The 24692-nt window shown below is 30.5% G+C and overlaps 1 protein-coding gene across 2 annotated transcripts in view; it reads left to right on the plus strand.

Annotated features, from left to right (window-relative positions):
• LOC124352657 (nephrin-like) overlaps positions 1–24692 on the plus strand; it is a 442015-nt gene that overhangs the window by 413744 nt on the left and 3579 nt on the right. Inside the window, exons 6-14 of one of the 2 annotated variants that reach the window (XM_046802224.1) lie at positions 530–681; positions 2058–2193; positions 7411–7541; positions 8326–8488; positions 11182–11475; positions 16674–16979; positions 17731–17958; positions 21729–21814; positions 21927–22049. In XM_046802224.1, coding sequence (XP_046658180.1) covers positions 530–681; positions 2058–2193; positions 7411–7541; positions 8326–8488; positions 11182–11475; positions 16674–16979; positions 17731–17958; positions 21729–21814; positions 21927–22049 — 1619 coding nt within the window. The remainder of the gene's footprint in view (positions 1–529; positions 682–2057; positions 2194–7410; positions 7542–8325; positions 8489–11181; positions 11476–16673; positions 16980–17730; positions 17959–21728; positions 21815–21926; positions 22050–24692) is intronic. The other variant, XM_046802225.1, reaches the window with a different exon arrangement.

Raw genomic sequence — 24692 nt, forward strand, 5'->3', positions numbered from 1 at the left:
TTATGTATGTAATTTTATTTCAGAGACATGACCTGAGAATTTGGAGATTGTTGATGAACCTGTAGGGAACCAACTAAAATACTCACGGGATTGAAGAGTTTTTCGTCGTAAATTTCATATTTTTGTCATCGCGTGCCTGCTATATTTTATAGAGTTGCTTATGATATCCGTTTTAAAAAAAACCATTAGGAGTATCGATAGTCGAGCGATCTAAGTCGTTGGCCTTTAAGTCTGAGCTAAATATTTATCAGTGTCATCATCACACTCATACTATATCGAATCTCTCCCATACTCAGTTTAATAATATCCTCACACAGGCCATTGGCCCATGAGGATGGGCAGAATACAGACTAAAAGGGGGATGGGCCTCTCATTTAAGTGAAACAAATTTTTTTATGTTATTGGTGTTGTTGTTACAAGTCTTTTAACGTATTGGTCGTGTACTTTACGGTACATTACCAAACGTCAGCGCTTTGTCCTGAAGGCAAGTAATGGCATGTTAATATGAAGTTTGTATTCGATGTTGTAGTGAAACCCCTATGGGTGAAGATACTTGGAGATAACCGCCCATTCTCAGCGGATCAGCGGTACGAAGTGTCCTGTGAGGCTGTGGGAGGAAGGCCTGCTCCCAGGATAACTTGGTGGAAGGGTAGTAGCCAGCTAAAAACGTCCAGACAGTCGGTAAGTATTTATAATACTGTGTGCACTTCATTTTTTATCATGTATGAAACGGTAGATTTATCTTATTAAGCTGTTACTCTTTTTCAACGTTCGCTATCAGTAGAATATAGTTATTACAAAGAATTTCAAATAACTGGAGGGGTTGGAAAATGGCATTTATTTCTCTTTGCATGTGCACGATATATCAACACAAAACTAGCCTATAGACTCAACATTGTGCACGAAGCTTCATTTCTATACATGTAACGAAGAGTTAGATAATGGTGCATTTCCCTCCATGGGATTTGGATGAACGTTTGTAAAAAGAGTAACCATGGAGGTAATGAGAATATTGAATAATAAATAAATTTATAAACAAACCGAAATTACTGTATATGCCACGTTAACATGTGACATGGCAACACATGTAGCTGTAGACTACAAGTTATGGGTACAATCTCAGCATAGCCTGTTACGAGGCAGATAATGTGATATACCTTGAATTAAGGAACAACAAACTGAAATACTATGTTAAGAAGTGAAAATTTTTTTATACTTTTTCCTTATAATTGCACATCTGAAAATAAAATATATTTTTACAGAATTTAAAAAATAATAATGAACAATTATGCTCAGTACAAAACATTTATAAGAACTAATACTTATTAACTAACCTATAAAATTACGTTTTCAACTAATATGGGTCTGTTTTAAAACATTACAGTCATATATTTTTATTTTTGCTTTGTTCATACTCTAGGTTTCAATACGTTTAAGTCGTATATTTTGTTCTTTTACTTTTAACTTAAATAAAGTACAATACTTTTAACTTGGGACAGCCTTGTCTTTTGTTGTACAAATTTGGAGAGTTTGAAAATCGTTGAACAGGTTGCTTAGATTTATTTAAAAAAAGATGATATGAAATGTAGAGGCCAGCCATAATACGACTATGTAATATATCATTATCTAAACATCTTGCTGTATTAAAATTCGAGTAAAAATAATTCCAAAAGGACTGTAAAGAAGGACTTTCATTACAGTAGCAAGTTATCCTTTGATCTCTCAATTTAAGTAAATAGAAGAAGCTCGTAACTCAACATTTCATCTAACATGTATCCCCAACGATATAAGCTCTTGATCTCATTTTGTAGCGTTTTTTGACACCTCACCTTAGGCTAAGGATTTAAAACAAATTAAACAAAATTTTAGACTATATAGGGTATCTGATTCCCTGTGGCATCCACTAAACTTCAGTTCATTGAATAATATAAGTGCAAAAAATAATTACAAGAATCCATTCCTGTCTTATTTCTACAATGTCCGATCTGCATTTCTTGTAATGTTCTAAACATAAACTTATAGTCTTGATAATTAATTACTTAAATGTGATGTTGTAGACGACCAAGGATGAGAACATCACTATCAGTTCGCTCACGTTCGTGCCCAGCATGGAAGACTCCGGCAAGTTCCTGACCTGCAGGGTGGGCAGTACTCCTCACATTGTCGAGGACGGGTGGAAGCTTAATATCCATCGTGAGTCTTATCCTTAGGTTGCTATTTTAATATGTAAAGATTTTGATTGGAGCATTAGTTAATTATTCTCTATTAGGCAATAAATTCAGCTGTGGAAATAAAAATCTTAATTCTGAAATAAACTTTTAATAATAAAGTCGGAAGAAGAGGAAAGCACTACAAAATGTATATCATTAAATAAAGTTTTTATAAATTATAATTCCTTTAGAATATACTGGAACAATCAAAATATTAGCCTTATAATGAAGAGTGTAGTTAATTTTAGATGTCACTTGTTATGAAGGTTGTGAAATTTAATTAGTTATTATATATAATACTTTAAAGCAAACATGCCCTCATAAATCACCAACTTCTATAACAACTTTTAAAGATACACAATGGTGTCATTACAATTATCTGTAAATTAACATGTAATTAAAACACCTCTACTACATTAAAAACACAATAAATATTATTTTTAAACCGCACAGGTTCAAATAATAGAAAGATTAGTTTCTAAAAATATGGGAATCAATTTGGTTGTAACGAGATTTGAATTTAAATTTGTAACTTAATAACTTGTATTGCTTGGATAGTAGGAAATTATTTGTAAAGCAACAATTTGGGAACTTCATGACTTATGCAAACAAACAAATTGCCAACAACATTTCTTGTAAATGATGTTAAGCAATTTAAGTTCCATTTTGGACTAAAATTTATATTACCTGGAAAACAACAATACCCATTCGTGACTGTGAATGACCATTATGAAATCTAAAAAACTATACAAATTAGTAATTATAAAGCATTTTTGTCTTATAACCTACAAAGATATAAAACAGTTTCAAAACATATTTGGTTTATTTTTGGAATAGTTGAGATAAACTCTTTTAAAAAATGAGATGGCTTACTATATCTTATAACGATGTGTTGGTTACTAATCGTGAATTAGTATTGACTTAGTTTGATAAAATGCAAAAGGTTTCCAGAAATAGTTTTATGACAGTGAACACATAGACAGATTCTATTAATTCTAAATAAAACAACACTCAGTGGTTTTAAATAAGCCCAGGTAAGTCCTATCAATTTGGAAAATCGATTAGGTCGTGTAAATAAATGTGTCCCCAATTTAATATTACGTTCCTCATCATTTCATAATTCTTCATTGTATAATTGAAAATAAAACCTGTTTTTAAAATAATGTACTAAATGTGATTTGTAATGTTTTCAATATTACCTTGTAAGTTTACCTCAGTGAAGCTTCCAAAATAAATGAGCCACTCGGTAAGAATTAGATGACCTCGTATACTATAAGAGCAAAGTTGTTCACGTTTTTCTGCACCAATCGCCATAGACATTTACAACATTAGACTCATAATAGATCCAGAATCGCTCAATAAGCGGTTTAGCGTTAAAAAAGATTAATTCGTCAAGTTTTTGGTATAAAGGCCATGTTATACTTTTTATGCCATGATAAAATGTGTTTATTGTTAAATATACGTTTTTGAAATACTAACTATGCAAATTATACCTCCTCCGATATAAAATTATGCCAATGTGATTTCTCATTATTAAAAAAAAAATTGTATTAGTGTCATTAAAAAAATATTAAAAATTGAAATTTTTTTGCTAAAACGTACCTTGAAATATCCTTTTAAAAGTTACATATGGTTTATGTTTCAATAGTTTTTGGAAGCATGAAAAATTAATCGATATGTTCAAATAGCTGTTTCCCGAATGTCTATTTTTGCGGTACATATGAATCTTTTTCTGAGGAACGGGTATAAATATCTCAGTACTGTCATCAAAATGGGACATAAGTTAACATTGGCGAGATGGCAGAAAAATGTACAAGATGAGCTTCATAATAAAATAAGGCAGACATTACATAAATCTAAGAGTAAAGTTGATAATGAGTATAGAGAGGAAAGGAATAACAAGTAACATACTTCTGACGTAATTTGAAGGTAAAAACATTAATATCTCTTTTTCCTATTTATCTTATTTTGTCTTAATTCTATTTATCTAGTTTTTTCTTTATCTACTATTTTTGGAAATTTTAGATTTGCGACACATAAGTAAAAGTGTCCTTTTTCTCTAGAACGAGTAAAGATATCTTAGTACGATAGTTTCTTTTTATGGTTAGGTAAAAACTTTCTATAGGCTAAAAAATTATGTGTATAAAATTAAAAGGCTTATTTTATAAAATAACATTTAATAATTTTCAAGCAAAAACAATTTTTTTATGTTCCATAAATTATATTTATGGAACTGGATATGAAAATTTAGTTTATTTTCATTCCAGTTGCAGTAAAAAGGCCAATATAGGTAAAATTTAAAAAGTATTTGGACATACTTAATAGTTTTTGAGAAAAGTGTACATAAGTTATGTAAGGCGAAATAGAAAAATTATTCTCCCTTAAATTTCATACGAAACATTTGGGAATGAAATTATTGTCTCTTCACTTACGAAAACTAAACGCCAATACAGTAATTAATTGCCTGAGGGCGGCTGTGACAGTCACCGTTCAGAGCACTAAAGTTAGCTAAGTAATTACGTATTGTTAGCTTCTGTGTCTCAGTTCGGTAGCTATCCGTTTGAGAACTTTGGTTTTGCCTGATTGATTTGGTCAAACTAATCCTGTTCAGTTCAGTGTACGGTACTGGAACGCTCTACTATTGAGTTAATCGAATTGAGTTACGGTGGAACTACTAACAATTGTTGCATAAGTGCCTTGCTTGATGCATAACTGCTAATACATTTGGTCGTTACTTTGGACTAGTTGTTTGTAACTATTACAATAATACTAATTTTGGAATTTATAAATCTAACATATAGAATAACAGAGTAATGTATCAACTACCAAAAAAATTATATCACACCTAAAAATACTAAGTTATTGGCGAGTTACATTTTATTGGCCATTAAATCTTAAATATAGGGTCTCAATGTATTACGCATAGTATTCTTCTAGATCACTAAAATAATAATTAAACTTTACACATTAAATATTTTAGAGTGATTTGGAAGGGTATAAATTAATTTAGGGATCAATATTAGGAATAAGAGTTCCGAAAATTATTGTTACACACTTGTTTATCGATACCACAGAAGCATTATTATTCAGGTACAGATAACAGATTCAATACATGCTGCTAAAACCTCTCCTGCTAGTTTCCATACTAAAATTTATTGATTGTTTAAGGAAAATCTGAGTTAACGTTAACGAAATTATGCGTTTAATGTAATATTTACAAAGACTTTTTATTGATTTATGTAGTTATATTAGTTTACGTGAAGGACCTGTTGACTGAAGATAGCTCTGTACAGCAAAGCCACAATATTTAAAGAATTTAATTATTGTGAAAGCAATGCTACGTCGCGATATGGGCGATAAAACTTTGATGTCAGTAATTGATTTATCGCTAGGCAATAATAAAGAGTGATGAGTTTTACCAGATAATAATTTAGGTTGGGCCATATGACAGTATCTAAATGGCACACATGTACACACGGTTATGGTACATGGACAATGATGTAGTACATGATGTTTCTAATAATGTATATGGTAGACCTGTTCAAAATTACACAAATATGACGTTACAATAAATCATTTATAGTCAAACTTTAAAACTGTATAAAACTTTGACAATTCTGATACAAACATACAGTACATACGAGTAAAATAAAAATAGAGGCCTATCCCCTCTTAAGTTTATTGGGCCGGTTATTATGGACAACTGGGCTGTGATAAGAGGATCTTGTGAAACAGAATAATGGGTAGATTTGATACATTACAAGGTTAATGGTATTGATAATATGTTCTACCGTATAGGGAAGGCTTTCATAGGAGCCATACTTTCCTAGTAAGTAGCATGCTTTTCCAGTAAATTCTATAAATAATTATATGTTTCAATTTACTATACACATGTGTCCAAAACTAGTATTATAGTAAAAGCAACAATAAGTAAAGCCTGTAATATGTTAAGGTCGGTCCCTCGAGTAACCCTTGCTAATGTATAACCTCATCTGCACCGGGCCGGGTCCCGCTGAATGCTATCAGCCTCTTGGGACTCTGGCCGGGCTTTATATCGTGCAACTCCCTCGACAGTTTTCACACTCTATTATCATTGTCATGCTTCATACTTGTAGGCTATTATGATTTTTTCCCATGAGATTGACGATTGACATCACATATTTATATTAGACCATTACAGAATGTAATGGCGAGGATAAAATATTAATATACAAAAATCATTACCTATCACGTATAAAAACTTATAGAATAAAACTATTCCTTTTCCAAGTCTTTCTAATTTAAACTGAATGTCTGTCCAAGTTTTCCATCGATTTTATGTGATAAATAAGAATCCATAGTTTAATAAATAAAGAAAAAATTTATCAAAGTATTATAAAAGCATAATTTCAGCATAAAAGCAGTTGACCTGAAAGTTATATTGAACGGGCGGGATTGGTTTATAACCGGCGAAGTCAAGTATGAAGTGCAACCATTAGGACAACTGTGATAGTCAGATTTTGTGTATAAAATTATCCTAAACGGTTTATCAATGTAGAAACTTAGACAGACTTCATATATATATATATATATGAAGGAAACAGGATTTTTTATATATATATATATATATATATATCATAATTTTGAAATTAAAAAAAAATATTTTATTATATTTACGTTGTCACATAATGTACATACCTTGTCCGAATGAGCAAAAGAAATATTTGTAAAAGATTTTATTAATAATAATCATAAATCTTTATGAATTAATAAATTAATACATTTTTCGAATTTTTATATAGAACTAAAATACCAGTATTTTTAACAAAAACATTCTCTTAGTAAAAAAATGTTGTACACGTGTAAAGATTTATAACAAAAATTACTGTTAATTAGTATGATTGTCAGAATATCGTTAAAAATTTGTGACGGAGATATGTAAGGGGCAACTTATTATATAGAATAGGATTGAAAATTATTGTAATCTAGACGAATTAAGAATATAAAATTCCCAGTCAAATTGGAAATAATTCGTATAATGTCACAGTATTTGCTAATTTATACTAGATAAGAAAGAAGGTAGGTATCGTTACACAAATATAAAGGAACAATATCAATTCTTTTTAAGTATCCTTTTTATTGTCTTACATTGAATGTACAGTTTCGTAAATATAAACTTATATACTTTTTTTTAATTATATATTACTGCCTGTGTCCTCAGATGTTCCAGTTGTAACGCTGGAACTAGGAAACAGCTTGAATCTTAGCTCAATAGTAGAAGGAATGGACGTTATCTTTGAATGCAACATAAAGTCTAATCCTTGGGTATACAAGGTGGCCTGGAGACATAGGGTAAGTTCCTATCTTAAACTTGGTTTTTCTATTTACTGATGAATAACTGAATAAATTACTAATAAAACTTTAATATATGAGTTCTTTTCTTATTATTAAATTAAACTTAGCACCGACTTATCGTGATATATGGGTAATCAGACAACGAGAACAGCCATATACTTTGTTGGGTGAGCATTACCAAAGCTCTACATTAGAGGGACTGAAATGACGTTTTTGTCAGTCACTGCAAAGGCAAATAGACAGAGAGACATACAGAGGAGGACCCTTGTTAGCTAAGGAAACTATACAAACTTCATCGAACTGTACAATTTTTATTTAAGAAAATAAAAATACTAATAAGTAATACTAGTGAACTCTTACTAACCAATTCATTAAAGTATACTTCTTATATGTGGTAACACGTTAAATGCTAAAATGTGAAATGACTATATTCAATTTTTTAACAAGTTTGATTATTTGGTGGCTTTATATAAGTATTTTGTTATATATTATGCTTATACGATGAAAGTGTTTTTAAGATATCAAAATATTTACTGGCTATAATAGCCTATTTGTTTTTTTATGTATTGTTCCTTAATTTTTATAACACAGGTTACTGTACAGTTTTTGGCTACACGTACAAATATAGAGAAAATTGTGTCGTAAAATAAACTTTTCAATTTACTCTATGGGCGTATATTGACGCAAGCATACAAAATATAGGTGAATTGGAAATAATACAAACAAATATCCTCAATAGAAAATTTTAGTTTGTACTTGATGCTGTATTTTTATTAAATAGGGAGAAACTCTTCACAACAACGCAGGCTCAGGGATGTTCCTGGTGAACAACCAGAGCTTGTTTCTACAGAGCGTGTCTAGGGAGCGGGCCGGTCTCTATACCTGTGTGGCCAGCAACCCCGAGGGTGACGGCGAGAGTAACCCTATCTTCCTGGATGTCAAATGTTAGTAGACGTAGAGATAATCTTTGCTGATCATTAATACTTAAAATAATACTACCACCCTCTATTGGGTAACCAAATCATGATTTATCATGCTACACATAAATGTTATAATGTAGTATATTTGAAATGTATGATGATACTACTTGTTTATAATACATGTAATATAGAATAGTGTTCTGAATTTCAATATTTTTCTTACTTATTATATTCTATTTATGTTTTATAAAAATATATTTATATTGTTTATATAATTTAACTCCATTGAACTAGGAGACATGCTATTCAAGTAGTTACAATTTATGTACAAAAGCTAGAGAATCCTAAAATTTTACAATATATTGTCATCTTGTAAAAGTCTATAAGAAAACGCAAACTAAATAGATATTGAACCTGTTGAATAATACCACAATTACTAATAACCAATATATAAAATTATAACAACGTGTATTATTTATGTGTAAAGAATGATATTGCATAATACATTCTCTCTGAGATTAACAAAATTGACAAGACCTAGAATGTTTGTACGGAACTAAAAATGTAACATATTTAAAAAAATACTCGGAAATATAAACGGGAAGTCCTGTAATATGTTTCAATTAAATCCCCGAATTTCTACATTGCATTCATACATTCAGTTACGTGTTCGCAAACTATTGTTACTATGTATATGTACATTTATTTAAAGTAGTTACGTATTAAGAAATAGTTAATGGACGGTTTTAGTAAAACGACATGCACTTTTATCAAATCAGAACAATGTTAGGTTTGTGGTTTCAAATATCGTTTGATATTTCAAGATGTAGTCCTTTGTTTTACAGCTATTTGATATATCTTGTGATAAATGTATGATAAATACTATTAAATAGGTTTTATATTTTTCCATTAGAAGTTTTCATACTTATTGAGTATTGAAATATTAAAATTAATACAGTTTTGGTAATATTTATGTATAACGAATAAAACATTGAAAACTAAAAACAGTTTGGTACTGTAATAATTATAAGTATAAAGCGTATTCTATAATCATATAAAATTCTACCCCTTTATTTCTGGACAATGGCCTATAATTGTCTTAAGATAAATATGTCTTATAAACCATAAATAAAGATGGTCTCTAATGCAGCCGGTTTGAAAAGGTAGATAGTACTCTGGTGGTACTATTTCTGGTTATATTTCTGCAGCATAAGTGATGTTATAGATCTTGGAAGGTTTTTAGTATTATGTGCATTAATTTCAATACTCAATAATACGGAATATCAATAGATTTTTACTTGTCAATTTCAAAGAGAATTAATGACTTTTCCATCGCACTTTACATTAAAATGTTACTGCGTAATTACATTTTTAATAATTTCAATTCAAATGTTGTCTACATTAATATAACTCACACTGAAAAAGTTTTTTGGCTATGTTATGTTCTTTTGAGCAAATCTGTTAATTTTTCATTGTACAAGAAAAACTGACATTTTACCTAATTCGTTAAAAAGAAATGAAGTAAGAAATTATTACTTGCCAAATGCTAATGGAATAAGCATGCAAATCTTAGTTCTATATAAATGTAACAGTAACATTGTTTCCTTTGAGTACTAAGTTAGCATACATAACATTCAATTTCCGTTTTGATTACAAGGAAATTACAAATTCAACAGTCTTCCTTGTTTAATGTTTACTTTACTTTTAAGGAAGCTTAACTGATAAAGTGTTTTTATTCGCTGATATAGTAATAAAACAATTACTGCATTTACTTCCTAATTCATCGTCATATTACTATTCAAACTTTTGTTACACTATACTCGTAATAAGTTTTTACTTGAAATGTATTTACTTGAATGTTAAAAGCAGAATTCCTACAATCTGACCGTATCTTTAAATTTCATGCTTCTAATTCCTCGAAAATTCTGCTCTTATTGTTTTTCCTTATTATAATCCTGAAGAAGTAAGTAATTGTCGCCTCGAGATATTACCTAAATTTAATATTAGGACACTAAGTGGTTATGTACAGCCATGATACGGAAAAAAATCAAATCATCTTTTTTACTGCCGTTTTCACTAACAAAAGCCATACATTGACATAATTAACAAGAAACAACATTAGTTCATCCTTTAAATGAATGTTTTATAAATATGTCTTTAATATTAAATTTAATCATTTTATGGATTTCTTAAATTATTGATCTTGTTGTAATGAATGTCAACTTTTAATAGTCCCTCTAACACATTAAATCTATTGATTCCATGATTAGTTACATTTGCATATCCCTAGCTATAACACAGATTTAACTATCCCGCTTTCCGTGTAAAATGTGTTTTATAAGATTAAAATATAAACTTGTAGGTAGCAATATAAATTAATTAATATTAAATATAATTTAAGAGCTTGACAAACTGACTCCACCGGCCTTTGAATCCGGATTTCTTGCTAGAACGCGAACCATAACAGCATAGAGCCGTTATGTCTTTCAATCTACTATTTGGTATATCATATTTACTGTCTCATATGTTTCAAATAAGCAAGCTTAATTGTAATCAGAAGACAAAATAACGATTTTCGGTAAATTTATGCATAAGTATTACATATTACGTTAAATACATCACAGGTATATAATATATTAAACTGAGAAAGAGTACTATAAAAGCTCTACATAGCTATGTATTATATTATCAAAACAAAATCAAAATTTACGTTTCAGATGCACCTGTGTGTCAAACTACTCACACGCAACCTCTAGGGGTGGCTCGATATGAAGTCGCGAGGGTGCAGTGTGAAGTAGAAGCCAACCCCAGTGATGTCACTTTTACCTGGCGGCTCAACAGCTCAGCAGGTGGAGTAGAGCTCTCAGGTAGCCAAGTGACATCTGACCGCACCCGGAGTGTTGCCACCTACACACCAAGATCCCTCGAGGAGTATGGGACTCTGCTGTGTCTTGGGAGTAACGATGTGGGGGTAATTCGTGCACCGTGCGCTTTCGTTATCTTTCCTGCAGGTAATAGCTAGTATCATTTACTTCAATGATTGATACAAACATGCCTAACCACTGAGAGGACAATCTCGTAGATTCAGATTACATTACACGATGCTCACTGGGAATCTTTCCGTAATACATACATCTACTGGAGAATAGAAGTAAACCAGAGAAAAGTAATAATTACGTTCTTAGGAGAGTGACTGTTAATAACACGATCAGAGTTACCGGCTTAGTATTGTGGTTTTATAGTTGACGGCATCTAAGGCAATTCTTGTAATCGTTTCCACTCGTTTGTTTACATAATTATTACTTCTATTATTACATATAGAATAGATGCTCTTCAGTGTTTTTCTGTAATACGCATACGTTGATTCAGTCATTAGAATAGAGAAAGTTTCAAAAAATATGAAACAAATTAAGTTCACCCAATACCAAATGTACGTAAATACCCCTAAAATTGTCCATCAGTTGTGAATCATCTCGATTCTGACAGCCAATTCTTAAGTACAACAAAAGCTTTTTATGTGCATAATTATTTCTTTCATGAGTGATAAACCCATGGCAAATCTTTAATATAAGTCCAGAGAGAATTTATAGCAACTACAACAGCACTGGTCAATTTATTTAGTGATTTCTTAGATGATAAAGTCAAATGGTCGTGTACTCATTACTGGTTACGTTGGATTATTCGTAGGATTTTGATTCAAATAATGGTCTAAAATTAAATATTATTCATTCTATTTGAGATCAGTTGGCTGGGTCAAATCATTCATGAGCAATAACACGTAGGATACAGAGGTGGGAAATGATATCAGGTAAGCTGTCAGGACCCCAAAATTTTATTTATATCAGACGTACGATTGGGATAAACATATTTGTCTGCAAATACACCTTTTTTCTTGTATTTTCTTCCAAATAATTCATCACATTCCTTCAAGAGATGTCATAATATTATATTTTTTTTAATATTAAAAAGGTAACAATGTAAACAAATCCTGTTTTAATAAAAATTAAAAGGACACAGATAAATTAAGTAATTCTTTATAACAATGATGTAAAGAACTTGTTATAAACGGTTATCAGTCTGATTTTACAGTCTGGTAGGTATTGAAGTTTAAACTTGAGGACAATAAGACTTTGTTACCGTTAAACGGAGAACGTGAATGGAATCTTTTACCACAAACGATGAAAATCCGCTATCAGTGGTGTATTTAAAGTGAATTTTATACTTGGAGTGAAACAAATATCCTGCAAAAAAACTTATTCGTAAGTTTTATTAAAGAAAATGCTAGTAATTAAATAAATTTGAAATTTTACTCCACAATCTAAGCGGAGAATTTATTGCATGTTGTTCAACATACCTTCCTTTAATGTAATTATTTTATAAGGAGTAATTTTTTTTTTTTTTGTTACTAGAGTATAACAAAGGATTTATACAGGGGTGCGTATCATGATGTGTAAATGAACCTCTTTTCCTTTTTTCTTTATTTATCTCTAAAGGGGTATTTTAGTGATGTTGTGATTTTAAATACAGCGTGTCCAGCAACCATTCGAACAAACTTTGCCACATTGTTCAGCAGACCAAAACTAACAAATAATGCAATATAACAGGTGCCCTATTTCGCTTCGTTTAGCGTCTGTCTGTCTGTATGTGTTTTTTGGGGAAAAAATTATACTCAAAAACAACTTAAGATACAGAATTCAAACTTAATAGTTATGTTCACCTAGTGTTGGTCCTTTTCAGAACATAAAACAAATATCTCATTGCATTTTAAAAATGGGCGGCCGTTCAAAATGTTCAAATTGTATTAGCTTTTGAAACGGCTACTTTGACAACAAATTCACCAGGATAACTTTTTTTTAACGTATCTTATTAACAATTCAAAAATTTTTGTTTCAAAAAGATTGAATAACAAATAACTGAGTTACAGCACCAAACGTAAAAACAGGTTAAATCCATGCATTACAAGTACATACAACAATGTAGTGGATTTTTACGAATAAACTTTTTAGGGTTCTTTTATTAAAATAGTGAACAATATTATAACCTGAAATTTAATATTTATTTTTTTAATTTGTTTTAAGGTAAATTAAAAAAAAAGTTCTTAACCAATTGTGAATTCTGGTTTTTAAATCTTAAAAAAATGTTAATAGGGGCTACGTTATGGTGGGTACAGGGTTTTCTTACATGGCAATTGTGTGAAACAGCGTAATTAATTCAATGTGTTTGAAAAATTTTATTGAACATGATATTTTTATTAAGAAATCAATGATTACATTACTGTAAAACCTTCATAATCGTTGCTCAAAGTGGCGTCCTTGTAACTCGTTGCAGATTCTGAAGCGTCGTAAGCACGATTCTCTCACCCCTTCAAAAGGATTACTGTCTTGAATAACTGCAGCAGCCTCAACAACTCTAGCTACTAGATCCATTTCATTCTGTATGGGAGTGGTATACACTAATTGCTTCATGTGTCCCCCACAAGTAACAATCAACGGGTGTGAGGTCAGGTGACCGTGGAGACCAAGGGACGGGACCTCCACGTCCAATCCAACGATCTCCATACACTTCATTCAAATGTTGTCTTGCAATCAGGGAAAAGTGGGCCACATTCTTTGTTTAGTTTCAATAGGAACATGTTCCAACAGCTCAGGTAAGATTTCCCTCAAAAAAACTTCATAAGTAGGTCCATTCAGTCTGTTTGGTATAATGTGTGGACCAATCAAATATCCGTCTACTATTCCAGCCCAGATATTGACAGAAAAATTTGTGCTGAAACTTACGTTGCACAATTTTCATGAGGGTTCTCTTCAGCCCATAAATGGCTGTTTCGGCTATTAAATATGCCATCTCGAGTAAATGACGCTTCGTCAGTAAAGAGAACATACCTTAAAAAATCGGGTTTCATCAACTAATTTGTGAAGGAACCAACGAGAGCAGTCTACCCTGAGAGGAAAATCTGCAGGTTCTAAAGGCTTGTACTTTCTGATGTCTGTAAGGGCACAAACGTTCTTCATTTAACACTTTCCACACAGAACTTTTGCATACATCCAAATTATGAGCAATAGCGCGAACGCTGGTGGAGGGGTTTTCTTCTACGAATAATAAAACCTCTTCTTCAAAATGAACAGTCCTTACGGATTTGATCCGTTCTACAACATTACTTTTTTCAAATGTAAAGTTTCCCTAAGACGAATATGAACGGCACTGAGGGACGCTATGAAACTGGGTGCAGCCTATCTGGAAAGCGCTCTCCGTACAATCTGCTAGCTAATCTGGCATTGCCTCCAGCAAGTCCGTACACAAAGTGAATATCAGCATACTCTTCAAAAGTAAAACGGTTCATATCGTACAAGAAAAAAGTAATAAAAGAAATTTAAATTAACAGGAATTACAAAGAAGAACAGAAACATTCAAACAGTGACAATCACGTTGAAAACATAGACTTGCTCAACAATGTCTTGATAGGTTGTTTATTAGTTTTTTCCTCATTTAAAAACACCTGATTAGGTTGCTGATTGTTGGTCAGCTGTTTTTCATGTATTATTATGCTATTGTTTTTTAAGAGCATTGTGAATAGTTTGTTTCTTTTTTATTTGTGTGTGTGTGTAACACATTGATTACTGTAAATGGAACAAAAATGATAGTAATATTTTTTTAGGTTATAATAATCGTTCAGTATTTTAATAAAGAACCTTAAAAAGTTTATTCGTAAAAAATCCACTACATTGTTGTATGTACTTGCAATGCATGGATTTAACTGCTTTTACGTTTGGTACTCTAACTCAGTTATTTGCTATTCAATCTTTTACTAGATTAAGATAACTGTTAAGTTTGAATTCTGTATCTTAAGTGGTTTTTGAGTAGTAATTCTTTTCCCAAAAACACATACAGACAGACAGACGCTAAACGAAGTGAAATAGGGTACCTGTTATATCACATTATTTGTTAGTTTTGGCCTGCTGAACAATGTGGCAAAGTTTGTTCGAATGGTTGCTGAACACCCTGTATATACAGACACATATTGTGGTGTTTTTGGGTCACCTAAGATCTTATATGTATGGGTTAACTTCGAAATTCTTAGTAAAGTATTTGTACGATTGTTTTATATGTTCGTTTCCAAAAAGTTCACTCAGTTAAAACTCTATATTATCTAACATGTGACTGTACCAGCCATAACATTATAATAAAAAAAAAAAAAAAAAAAAAAACTCTATGTCAAATTACTTTCTTACTATAACTTCGAAGTTGCCTCATCAATTCTTGCATATTTTAAGTTAGGGTGCTAATTGATTGTTTTTAAACACAACCATGTTAAAAGGTATATCACATGAGTAATTCATCATTAATCCCAAGGATATTATTTAATTAATATGAGCTGTGCTTGCATTAATATAAGGATTCTAAAAGATATCCTGAAAATAATCTTTATTTCTGGGTAAAGATCCCTGGTCAGAAGAATAAAACTTTTTGATTCTTGAATATTTCAAATAGCGAAATAGCATCAACTTAGAGTTATATAGGATCACTTATCAGACAATATTGTGTATATTGATAATAAAAGTCAAGGCTGTTTGTCAATCTGCACCTCATAAGCCGTAAAAGTCTGGCCCCTGTGCAGTATAGTGACAGTGAGGTACAGTAGCAAGAGTAGCAAGAAGAAACCAAGAGCACAAATGATTTCAGGGAGTTTCAGATTAATTTACCTTCATTTTACCTATATGTTGATGTATGTATTGCTTGTTGTTATCTACATTATACGATTAAGTGTAAAAGTGGTACGTAGGTTTTGAAAGCTTATAAATATGTTAATCAGGGATGGGATATGTTTGAGAGAGTCCCGTTAAACAAAATCAGTTCAGTATCAGAGATAGTGATTCCATGATTAAGAACTTTCATTTCTGGTGATTAATAGTGACAGAGGAGCGGATAAAGTTTCTCTTGATAATAAAAAACTACAAACGTGCTAATAATGATTTAATAATAACGTTTTTGATGCATACGTTATTAGTTTTGACATTTCTCAGAACAAACGAGTAAAGGGAATTCTCTAACTATATTTAGTAACCTTGGATATTATTCGAACTGCACCAAAGTGATAGGTTGTAGTTTCTAAAATGTGATCAAGCTGTTTATAGTGAGACAAGATGGTTGGTAATGATCCCATGGAATCATGTTTGATCCATATGTTCAAATAAATGTGTTACATTTTCAGGTAAGCCGGATGGACTTTCAAATTGCTCGATAGCAAACCAGACGTCGGACTCACTCCAAATAGAGTGCGAGTCTGGATTTGATGGAGGATTGCCGCAGGAGTTTTACATCGAGGTGTTCACAGCCCAGCGAAAAGTCCTAGTAAGAAATATAACATCGAAGGAGCCCTGGTTCCGTGTAGAGGGTCTTGAGGAAGGAATAAGCTTTGACATCAACATGTATGCTTTCAACAGCAAGGGACGCAGTGACGTCACCATGCTGCATGCATATGCTGTTAAGACTGCAGAGAGACACATGAGTACGACAGGTAATATATTTGTAATACCTTTTGAAGTTCATTAATAGGTTACCTTTAGAATGCCAGACTAAATATGTGTACATTAAATATATTAATGTTGATAAATATAATGAAATGTGTGATTTATTTTAATGCCAATTGACTGTATACATTTTTTAGTCTAGCGTTACTTATAATAATGTGATTGTTCTCTCTTGTAAAAAGTTTACCTTGAAGTATCTTTTTATTTTAAATTATATTATTTGTAGTTTGTAACAGAGTTTTAACTGATTGATTTATTTTTTTCGTACTAAACTTAGAGATCGTAGCAAATAAAACTACCTAATAAGCCTACTGTGTAATTAATTGAATTTTAATTTGTGAAGGGTGTTCTTAGAAACAAATTACATTTCCATGTTAGGTTTGAATTGAAAAGTTCTAAACTGAGGTCATGTTATGAAATATGGAGTTATGAAATACATAAATGTTTTAAAATCAGCCAATAATTTGTTTAGTAACTGGAAATGTTGTTAAATATATTTTGTACTTCATTACGTTACGTTGTTATACGAAATTTTCATGATTGAGATGTTATTTAATCCTTTTTATTTAAAAATATATGTCACTCAAACAACTTAATAAGCCATTGTAACTAAGTTTGATTAAGGTAATCTTTTTCTTATACTAGACGTATACATTTTTCAAGTTTTATAAAAAGAACTTATTAACATAAATACTCATTATTTATGATACATTTGTATTACATAATTAGTTTTTTTAGTTTCTTCAGGAATAACACCTGTGATTGTAACGTTGACACCCCTGGTTGGCGCCATCCTCGGGCTGGTAGCAACACTGTTGGCTGTCACATTGGGAATATTGTTAGCATTGAGACAGCGGCAGCGCAAACGTCAGCAAGCGAAGAAACACAGCATTGAGTCCAGCAAGCAGATAAGTGACAGTCAAGACAGCTTGGAGAAAAACCCTGACCTAATCCCTCACAACACAGGTATCTATTTCAACTGTTAGGAAAGCATCTTAAATATGTTTTTTAAATATTTAATAAAGTAATATAATTAGAAATTATATAAGACTTTTAATAAATTTTCAATTGTATAGAAATAAAATAAACAATATTTTCCACTATCGAGTTGGAGTTATTGAGTTACAAATTGGTTTTTTCAACCTTCCATATAAAACGAATAACGATTTAGTTAGCAAATATGAAGACGCAATTCTTTAGAATTAGGATTCTTTATTAAGAACGCTTTTAAATATACGCCACCTTGAAAAAGAATATTTAACTACCATACTACTAATTTACTACAAGGTAAATGCCAGCAATTATTTGTCTATTCTGTAGAACTTTGCAACACAATGTGTACATTTTTGCACTTCCGTCAGTTTCAAATGTGTTTTTTTCTTTTTAACTTAACATAAAATATAATACATTTAATGAATTAACTATATTTTTCATACAATAAGTTATACGAGTGTACCATAACAAATACGTACATGATATAATTTTCAAACTATTTTTATCCTCATACGTACGAGTACGTAAAGAAGTTAGCCAAATATCTATTTACATTAAATCGTACCCAATACCGTAAATTTATATAATTTATTTTACTAAATGAATAGAATAAAATATTGGTACAAAATACGATAATAATTTTTTTCCAAATTTATTTTGAGATTGCTGTAATTAAATAATAACAGTCAACTAAATAGACAAAATATTCAAATAAAGAAAAACAAATAAAACACAGGGATATGAAAGAAATGTAAACAAAATAAGAATCAGAATTAGGTAAAAATAGCAACTAAAAATAATGATATACTAAACAATTTAGTACATAATTAGTTGTCATCTAAAATGATTTACATAAATAAGTATATATAGCAAGTTACAACCTTACTTGATATATCACTAGTAAAATATTGTGTAAAGCAGGTTAACAACTTTATTAAAAAATGTCTTTGTAGTTTTTTTTAGTATAAAGCAGTTAAAAGTTTCGTTACGTTTTATATAACTACACAGTATAAAACAAAGTCGCTTTCTCTGTCCCTATGGTCCCTATTTCCCTTTGTATGCTTAAATCTTTAAAACTACACAACGGATTTTGATGCGGTTCTTTTTAATAGATAGATTGATTCAAGATGAAGGTTTATATGAAGTAAAGTATAAGAAAAGTTACATGAAATGTGTTGAAATTCAGAAAAAATTTACTTTTTACGTTTCATAATCCAAATTAAACTGGCACTAAACAGCTGTTCATACCTTCAGTTTTATGCAACGATATTAGTTCGTTGGTTTTATGTCGACTGGCTGAAACATCTGTTTACATTTAAATTCAATCAAATATTAAGTAAACAGTCCTTGATCAGATGTGTAATGCAGATAGTAAATAAAAGATTAACATCAAAATTTTACTCCAGATTGCGCCAGTGATGAATTTCAATCATCTAATGCATTTTATATATTATTTAAACACTGTTATAAAACCAACCTTAATGAACAAAGTTATGAAAGTTTTCACATACGTTGCTTGAAACTGGTGGGCTTCCTTGACATTGTAATATGGCATTTTAACAGTGGCTTATGGAAAAACAGAGAGATTAATACTAACATGCCTCAACGTAACAAAAAAACTTGTATTTTTTTTAATGTTGCGTAACCCTAATAAGGATTTCTCCCTTATACTGAAAGTACATAGGAAATGGGTTGGACTTCTCCCTAGGCCGTAATAGGTCCTACGTATGTGTATATTTTCTTCATCAGGACCACAACACAAAAAACTATGTCCCCGGAAATATTTTAACCTGAAAATAGATTACAGAAGCCGATAGTAGACGATTTTGAAAAAAGTTTATTTCGGAGAAGTGAATAATTGAAATATCTAGTATTTGATCGAGGAAATATTGCAAGCTGAAATGTGACATAGTAAGTGAATTTAAACGATCTGAAGTAGGCACTTTTTAACCGAAGTAGGCTTCTCGGTCCTACGTAAGTCTATATTTTTTCTTCGTCAGGACAAGGCAAACTCTACTATGGTACTGGAAATATCTTAGATGTGATAAAGGCTAGAAATTAGACGCTTTTTTGACCGAAGTAGGTTTCCGCGACCTGTGTATTTGTATTTTATTGATCAAAATAATAATGCAGGCTCAGCTGTGAAATTGCAAATATAATTAATTAATTTGAACCAGAAATGCTCTTCCACGTGCAAAACATGATACAATAATTAAATTAAAGTCACTGATAATATTCACAATGAAATTAAATAAAGGCTACTTGATGTATCCCTACTACCATCATTTTATATTATAAGTGCTTTTACTAAGTAATAGAAGGACTTCGTTTCTAAATATTGCGTGCGAAGCCGCGGGTAACAGCTAGTTTTATATTAAGTTATTATTATATTATATAGTATTCAATTAATGTGGCCGTAAGTATAAACAGATGCTAAAATTTTTACGGTGATACCGGACATTCATATAACCAGATTCTAAGAATGTCAGTCAACTATAGCACTGTCATTCTAAATCCTACGATACAGAAACATCAATGTACAACTATACTGTGGTACTGTAAACTATTTTACTCCCGATATATCTCATGTTTTTTTAACCCAACCATCTTATTGTCTCTTGACCTAATCTATGAACAGCGGTATAACTTTTGTTCTCAGCTGTTTCCAAAGCGTTGGCCTTTCTCCACGATATCAGTGCTTTCTCCCATTTAATAATCGCAAATGTTAAAAAACAAAAATATAATATAATATCGAAAAATAATGAAGTTTTCTCTCACTCGCAGGACGAGCAATTCTCTGATAAATGGAGATCGATGATCCGGGGGAATAATTTCATACTTCAGTGATGGTCATAAGGAAAGCGTTTGACGGTGTAAAAAAGCTGCTAATAAACGGCGCTTTGAAGGAAGCCGGATTGTGAATGACGGATCCTAAGAGAAAGAAACCCATAATTATTGTATTTGCCTTAATCTCTTATTAAATGACAAATTAGGAGTTCAAGGAAAAGTTTAAAACATTAATGTAAAGAAAGTGAAATGTGAGCAATTTTTGTCGGCCTGCTCTATTACTGGTTACAGTGGATACAGATAACGCATATTTAAATCTGTGATTTCATTTTAAAGTCTTACAACTATTTGGATCCTGGATAGTTGAAGTCTCAATGGGTTCTTTTTTCAGAGATCAGTAATACTGTATAAAAATGCAAATTTATGAATTAAAATGTTATGTTTTAGATAAGAGATTGAAATTGGCCACTCGGAAGTGATTAATCTTCAGCAATAGTCATAGCATAGTTAAAACAGTAATCTAAGTTTTATTTATAACAATACGTGTATAGGCAAGTTAGTAAAATATTTAAATAAATTATTGATGATAGAGGTTAAATTACAGTTAAGTTAAAGATGAGCTATGATTATTTCACAGTATGTGAAATTCTGTGCGAATTGTAGCCGTATATTTGCATTTGAGTTCAACAAGAGTTTGTATATTATTAGGGAAATATTCTCGTACAACCTCATCGTTGCCTACCGAAAGTACACTATTGTCTTGATTTGGAAGTGCTAAAAGTTGATAGGGGAGGTATTAGCAAAGGGCTTGGTAGTTGCAGAATCTTTCAAAACACTGTTATATTTTTTTAACACATAATGTTTTTTAAATCCAGTTTTACTTTTTAATCGTCAATAAAGATACCTTAAACCGCAAGATAAGTACGATCTTACATACATACATTGCTTTGTTACAGATTACCAATGTACTGAAAAAGCTGTGTTGGAGAAAAACTCGAGCCTTTTTACAGTGCCATTAAAACCGCCTATTACTATTTCTACTGTAAGTAATAACACGTTCTATTGTAATTGTCATTGCTATGAAATATTATACAATTACAATATTAATTTTTAATATTATTATAATACTATAACAATTAATTGTTACTCCTCAGGAGGAATCTGACGCTACCGACGTGTCCTGTACCCACACAAAACTGTTGCCAGAGTTCACTTCCATCAGTGACTGCACCATGCTGCAAACTTCTCTAGATACAACGTTTAGAGATTTTAAATCGGTATGACAAAAAACTAATTTAAGAATTACATTGCACTTGTTACAGTGGGTTTACACTGGGTTTACATGTTTTTTTTTCAAATTTATTTATGCACTCACATTATTATTAGATTAAATTAATTAAGAGAATAAAAGAAGATATTTATGTGGATAAGCCAGTACTTATAACTAAAAATATGTGTATCTAAAGAATATTTTTACTATTTTTTATGTGTTTATGATGACGTAAAATTTATTTAAAGTCTAAATATAGTTTAAGTAAATTTGATTTGTCTTGGTTATAGTTTCTATAATGTTCCTTAAAATTTGTTTCAATTTTTGAAATAAATTTAATTTTAAATTTTGATTTGAATCAAAGAAATGTTATTATTATAATTATGTTATTATTGTCTAATGTATAATTCAAGCCTACTTCAACGTGTGGAAATATGGAAGGTGAAGTTTTTGTAATATTTATCAGTATCAATAATTTTTTTATGCAGTACTATAACCACTAGTGTACTGTGTTCGAATAAATGTAATTAGTAGACAATATACAATTTCACTATCCACAGTGAGTTAATTTGCTAGAGGTCTCATCGCTCTAACCATGAAAAATCAAATCATATCAAATACTAAAATTAACTTCCGCTGTCAATATTTATAAATAATAGTAATAATAAATATTATATTATGCAGAAACCTGGCGCTTATCTAATAGTGACATTACGTCAATCTAATAAGCTTTAAAAAGATGTAGTATGTTAGTCAGGAAAGAAACTCACCAATCCATGAAACGCCTTTTATAAGTGTTAATATTTTATCAATTGATTTTTTGATAAATGTGTTTTAATCTAGTATTGTTTCAAAAATAGCAATTCAACAAATTTGTGGTTATTCGTGTCATGATACATTAAATGTTAATGAATTAAACGTAGTAGAATCATCTCTTAAAGCTACAACCATGTTTTTAAAAGTTTAAATATTTCTATGGGTAGAACAGTAATGTTACCACCGATGTACGCTTTTCCTGGTTCATCGATTGATACAGGTTTCATAAATGATTTCCTAGAAGCAAAAATCATCCTATTATAGAAACCATTAGAGTCAGATTCACACATTTAAACGATATTATTTAAGGATTCAAACCTACGTTTTCCAATATATTCAAAAATGTTGAGTGCATTTTTTTTATACATTTAGAAACGTGTGTGGGGGCATCGATTACATCGATTGTCGAATCTAATTTAAACTGACTTGATTTGAACGGAATTGGTTTAGTGAGGTGGAGCCCATTCCAGTCAGATTGAGTTCAAATCTAATTGATTAACTCGGGAGTTAACAATAAATGATAAATAAATAAATAAAATATTTATTCATTATGTTTCTTGTTCAGTTATTTTTTTATACTATACATTTGGTTTTCAAATAAATATTTCATTATAAACTGTGTATACCATTGGTAAGAAGACTAGTAATAAATTAATAATTTTTAAATCGTAAGCCAAGTTATATATATATATATATATATATATATATATATATATATATATAAATGTATGTATATATGTATGTATGTTAATTGTGTTTGTTTTTGTGTTCGTGTATATATATATATATATATATATATATTTAAACCCATATGTGACAGATACGGCCAAATACGAAATAATTGAATCGGAAAAAGTAAGCGCTCTGTGGTGTAATGGTAGCACATTCACCCGGCAAGTGAGAGATCCGGGTTCGACTCCCGGCGGAGCAAGTACTTTTTGTGATTCAATGTTTATTGAAATTAAATAAGGCTATTACCATTTATACAATTTAATGTAAATAAAAGTCGTTTGACAGGTATTTGGTCTTCCGATCATATGTTAGTTTGCTTATTTAAACCCATATGTGACAGATACGGCCAAATACGAAATAATTGAATCGGAAGAAGTAAGCGCTCTTTATTATATATATATATATATATATATATATATATATATATATATATATATATATATATACTAAAATAAACATATACTGAAACAAGTTGCATAACATATACAATTCTGTTGTTGTTTGTTTGATTGGCCAAAGTCAAACAGGAAAAAAGAACTCACTGTACGTTAAAAGGAAAAAGTTTTGTAATGTTAAGGCCATTACGATTTATTTAATTGGCTTTAGATGACATTATTTTATTTGAGTATTTATTTATTACATTACACATTATATTATTGAGTAAAACTTTAAATTTACTAGAACAAATAAGTGAAGGTAAAATTTATTTTAATCAAGTTAGGAGAAATTACATTACTGGAACTACGAATGATTCATTGGATTTCTGAAGTATATATTTACTTAGATCAATAGAGTGGTATTGGGTGGTATAAATTTACACCATTTAAAATACGATTATTAATAATTATTCTTAATGGTGAATGAAAAGTACTATATTTCGTCAAATGATAAATGATACACGAGAACAAATAAAACAATTTTATAATGATATGATGAAATTCTTCATAGTTTAATTTAAAGAGTATACATTCAACATTTTTATTTCATAAATAAATATTCTCTGTAAGAGAAAAATGTAATCGTCTAACATATTCCATGACAATGAAAAAAGATATTTTAACCTTGAAATGTTAAAATAGTAACGATTTTATGATTTAATTTA

Source organism: Homalodisca vitripennis, chromosome 1 (assembly GCF_021130785.1).
Source record: "Homalodisca vitripennis isolate AUS2020 chromosome 1, UT_GWSS_2.1, whole genome shotgun sequence".
NCBI classification, from domain to species: Eukaryota; Metazoa; Arthropoda; class Insecta; order Hemiptera; family Cicadellidae; genus Homalodisca; species Homalodisca vitripennis.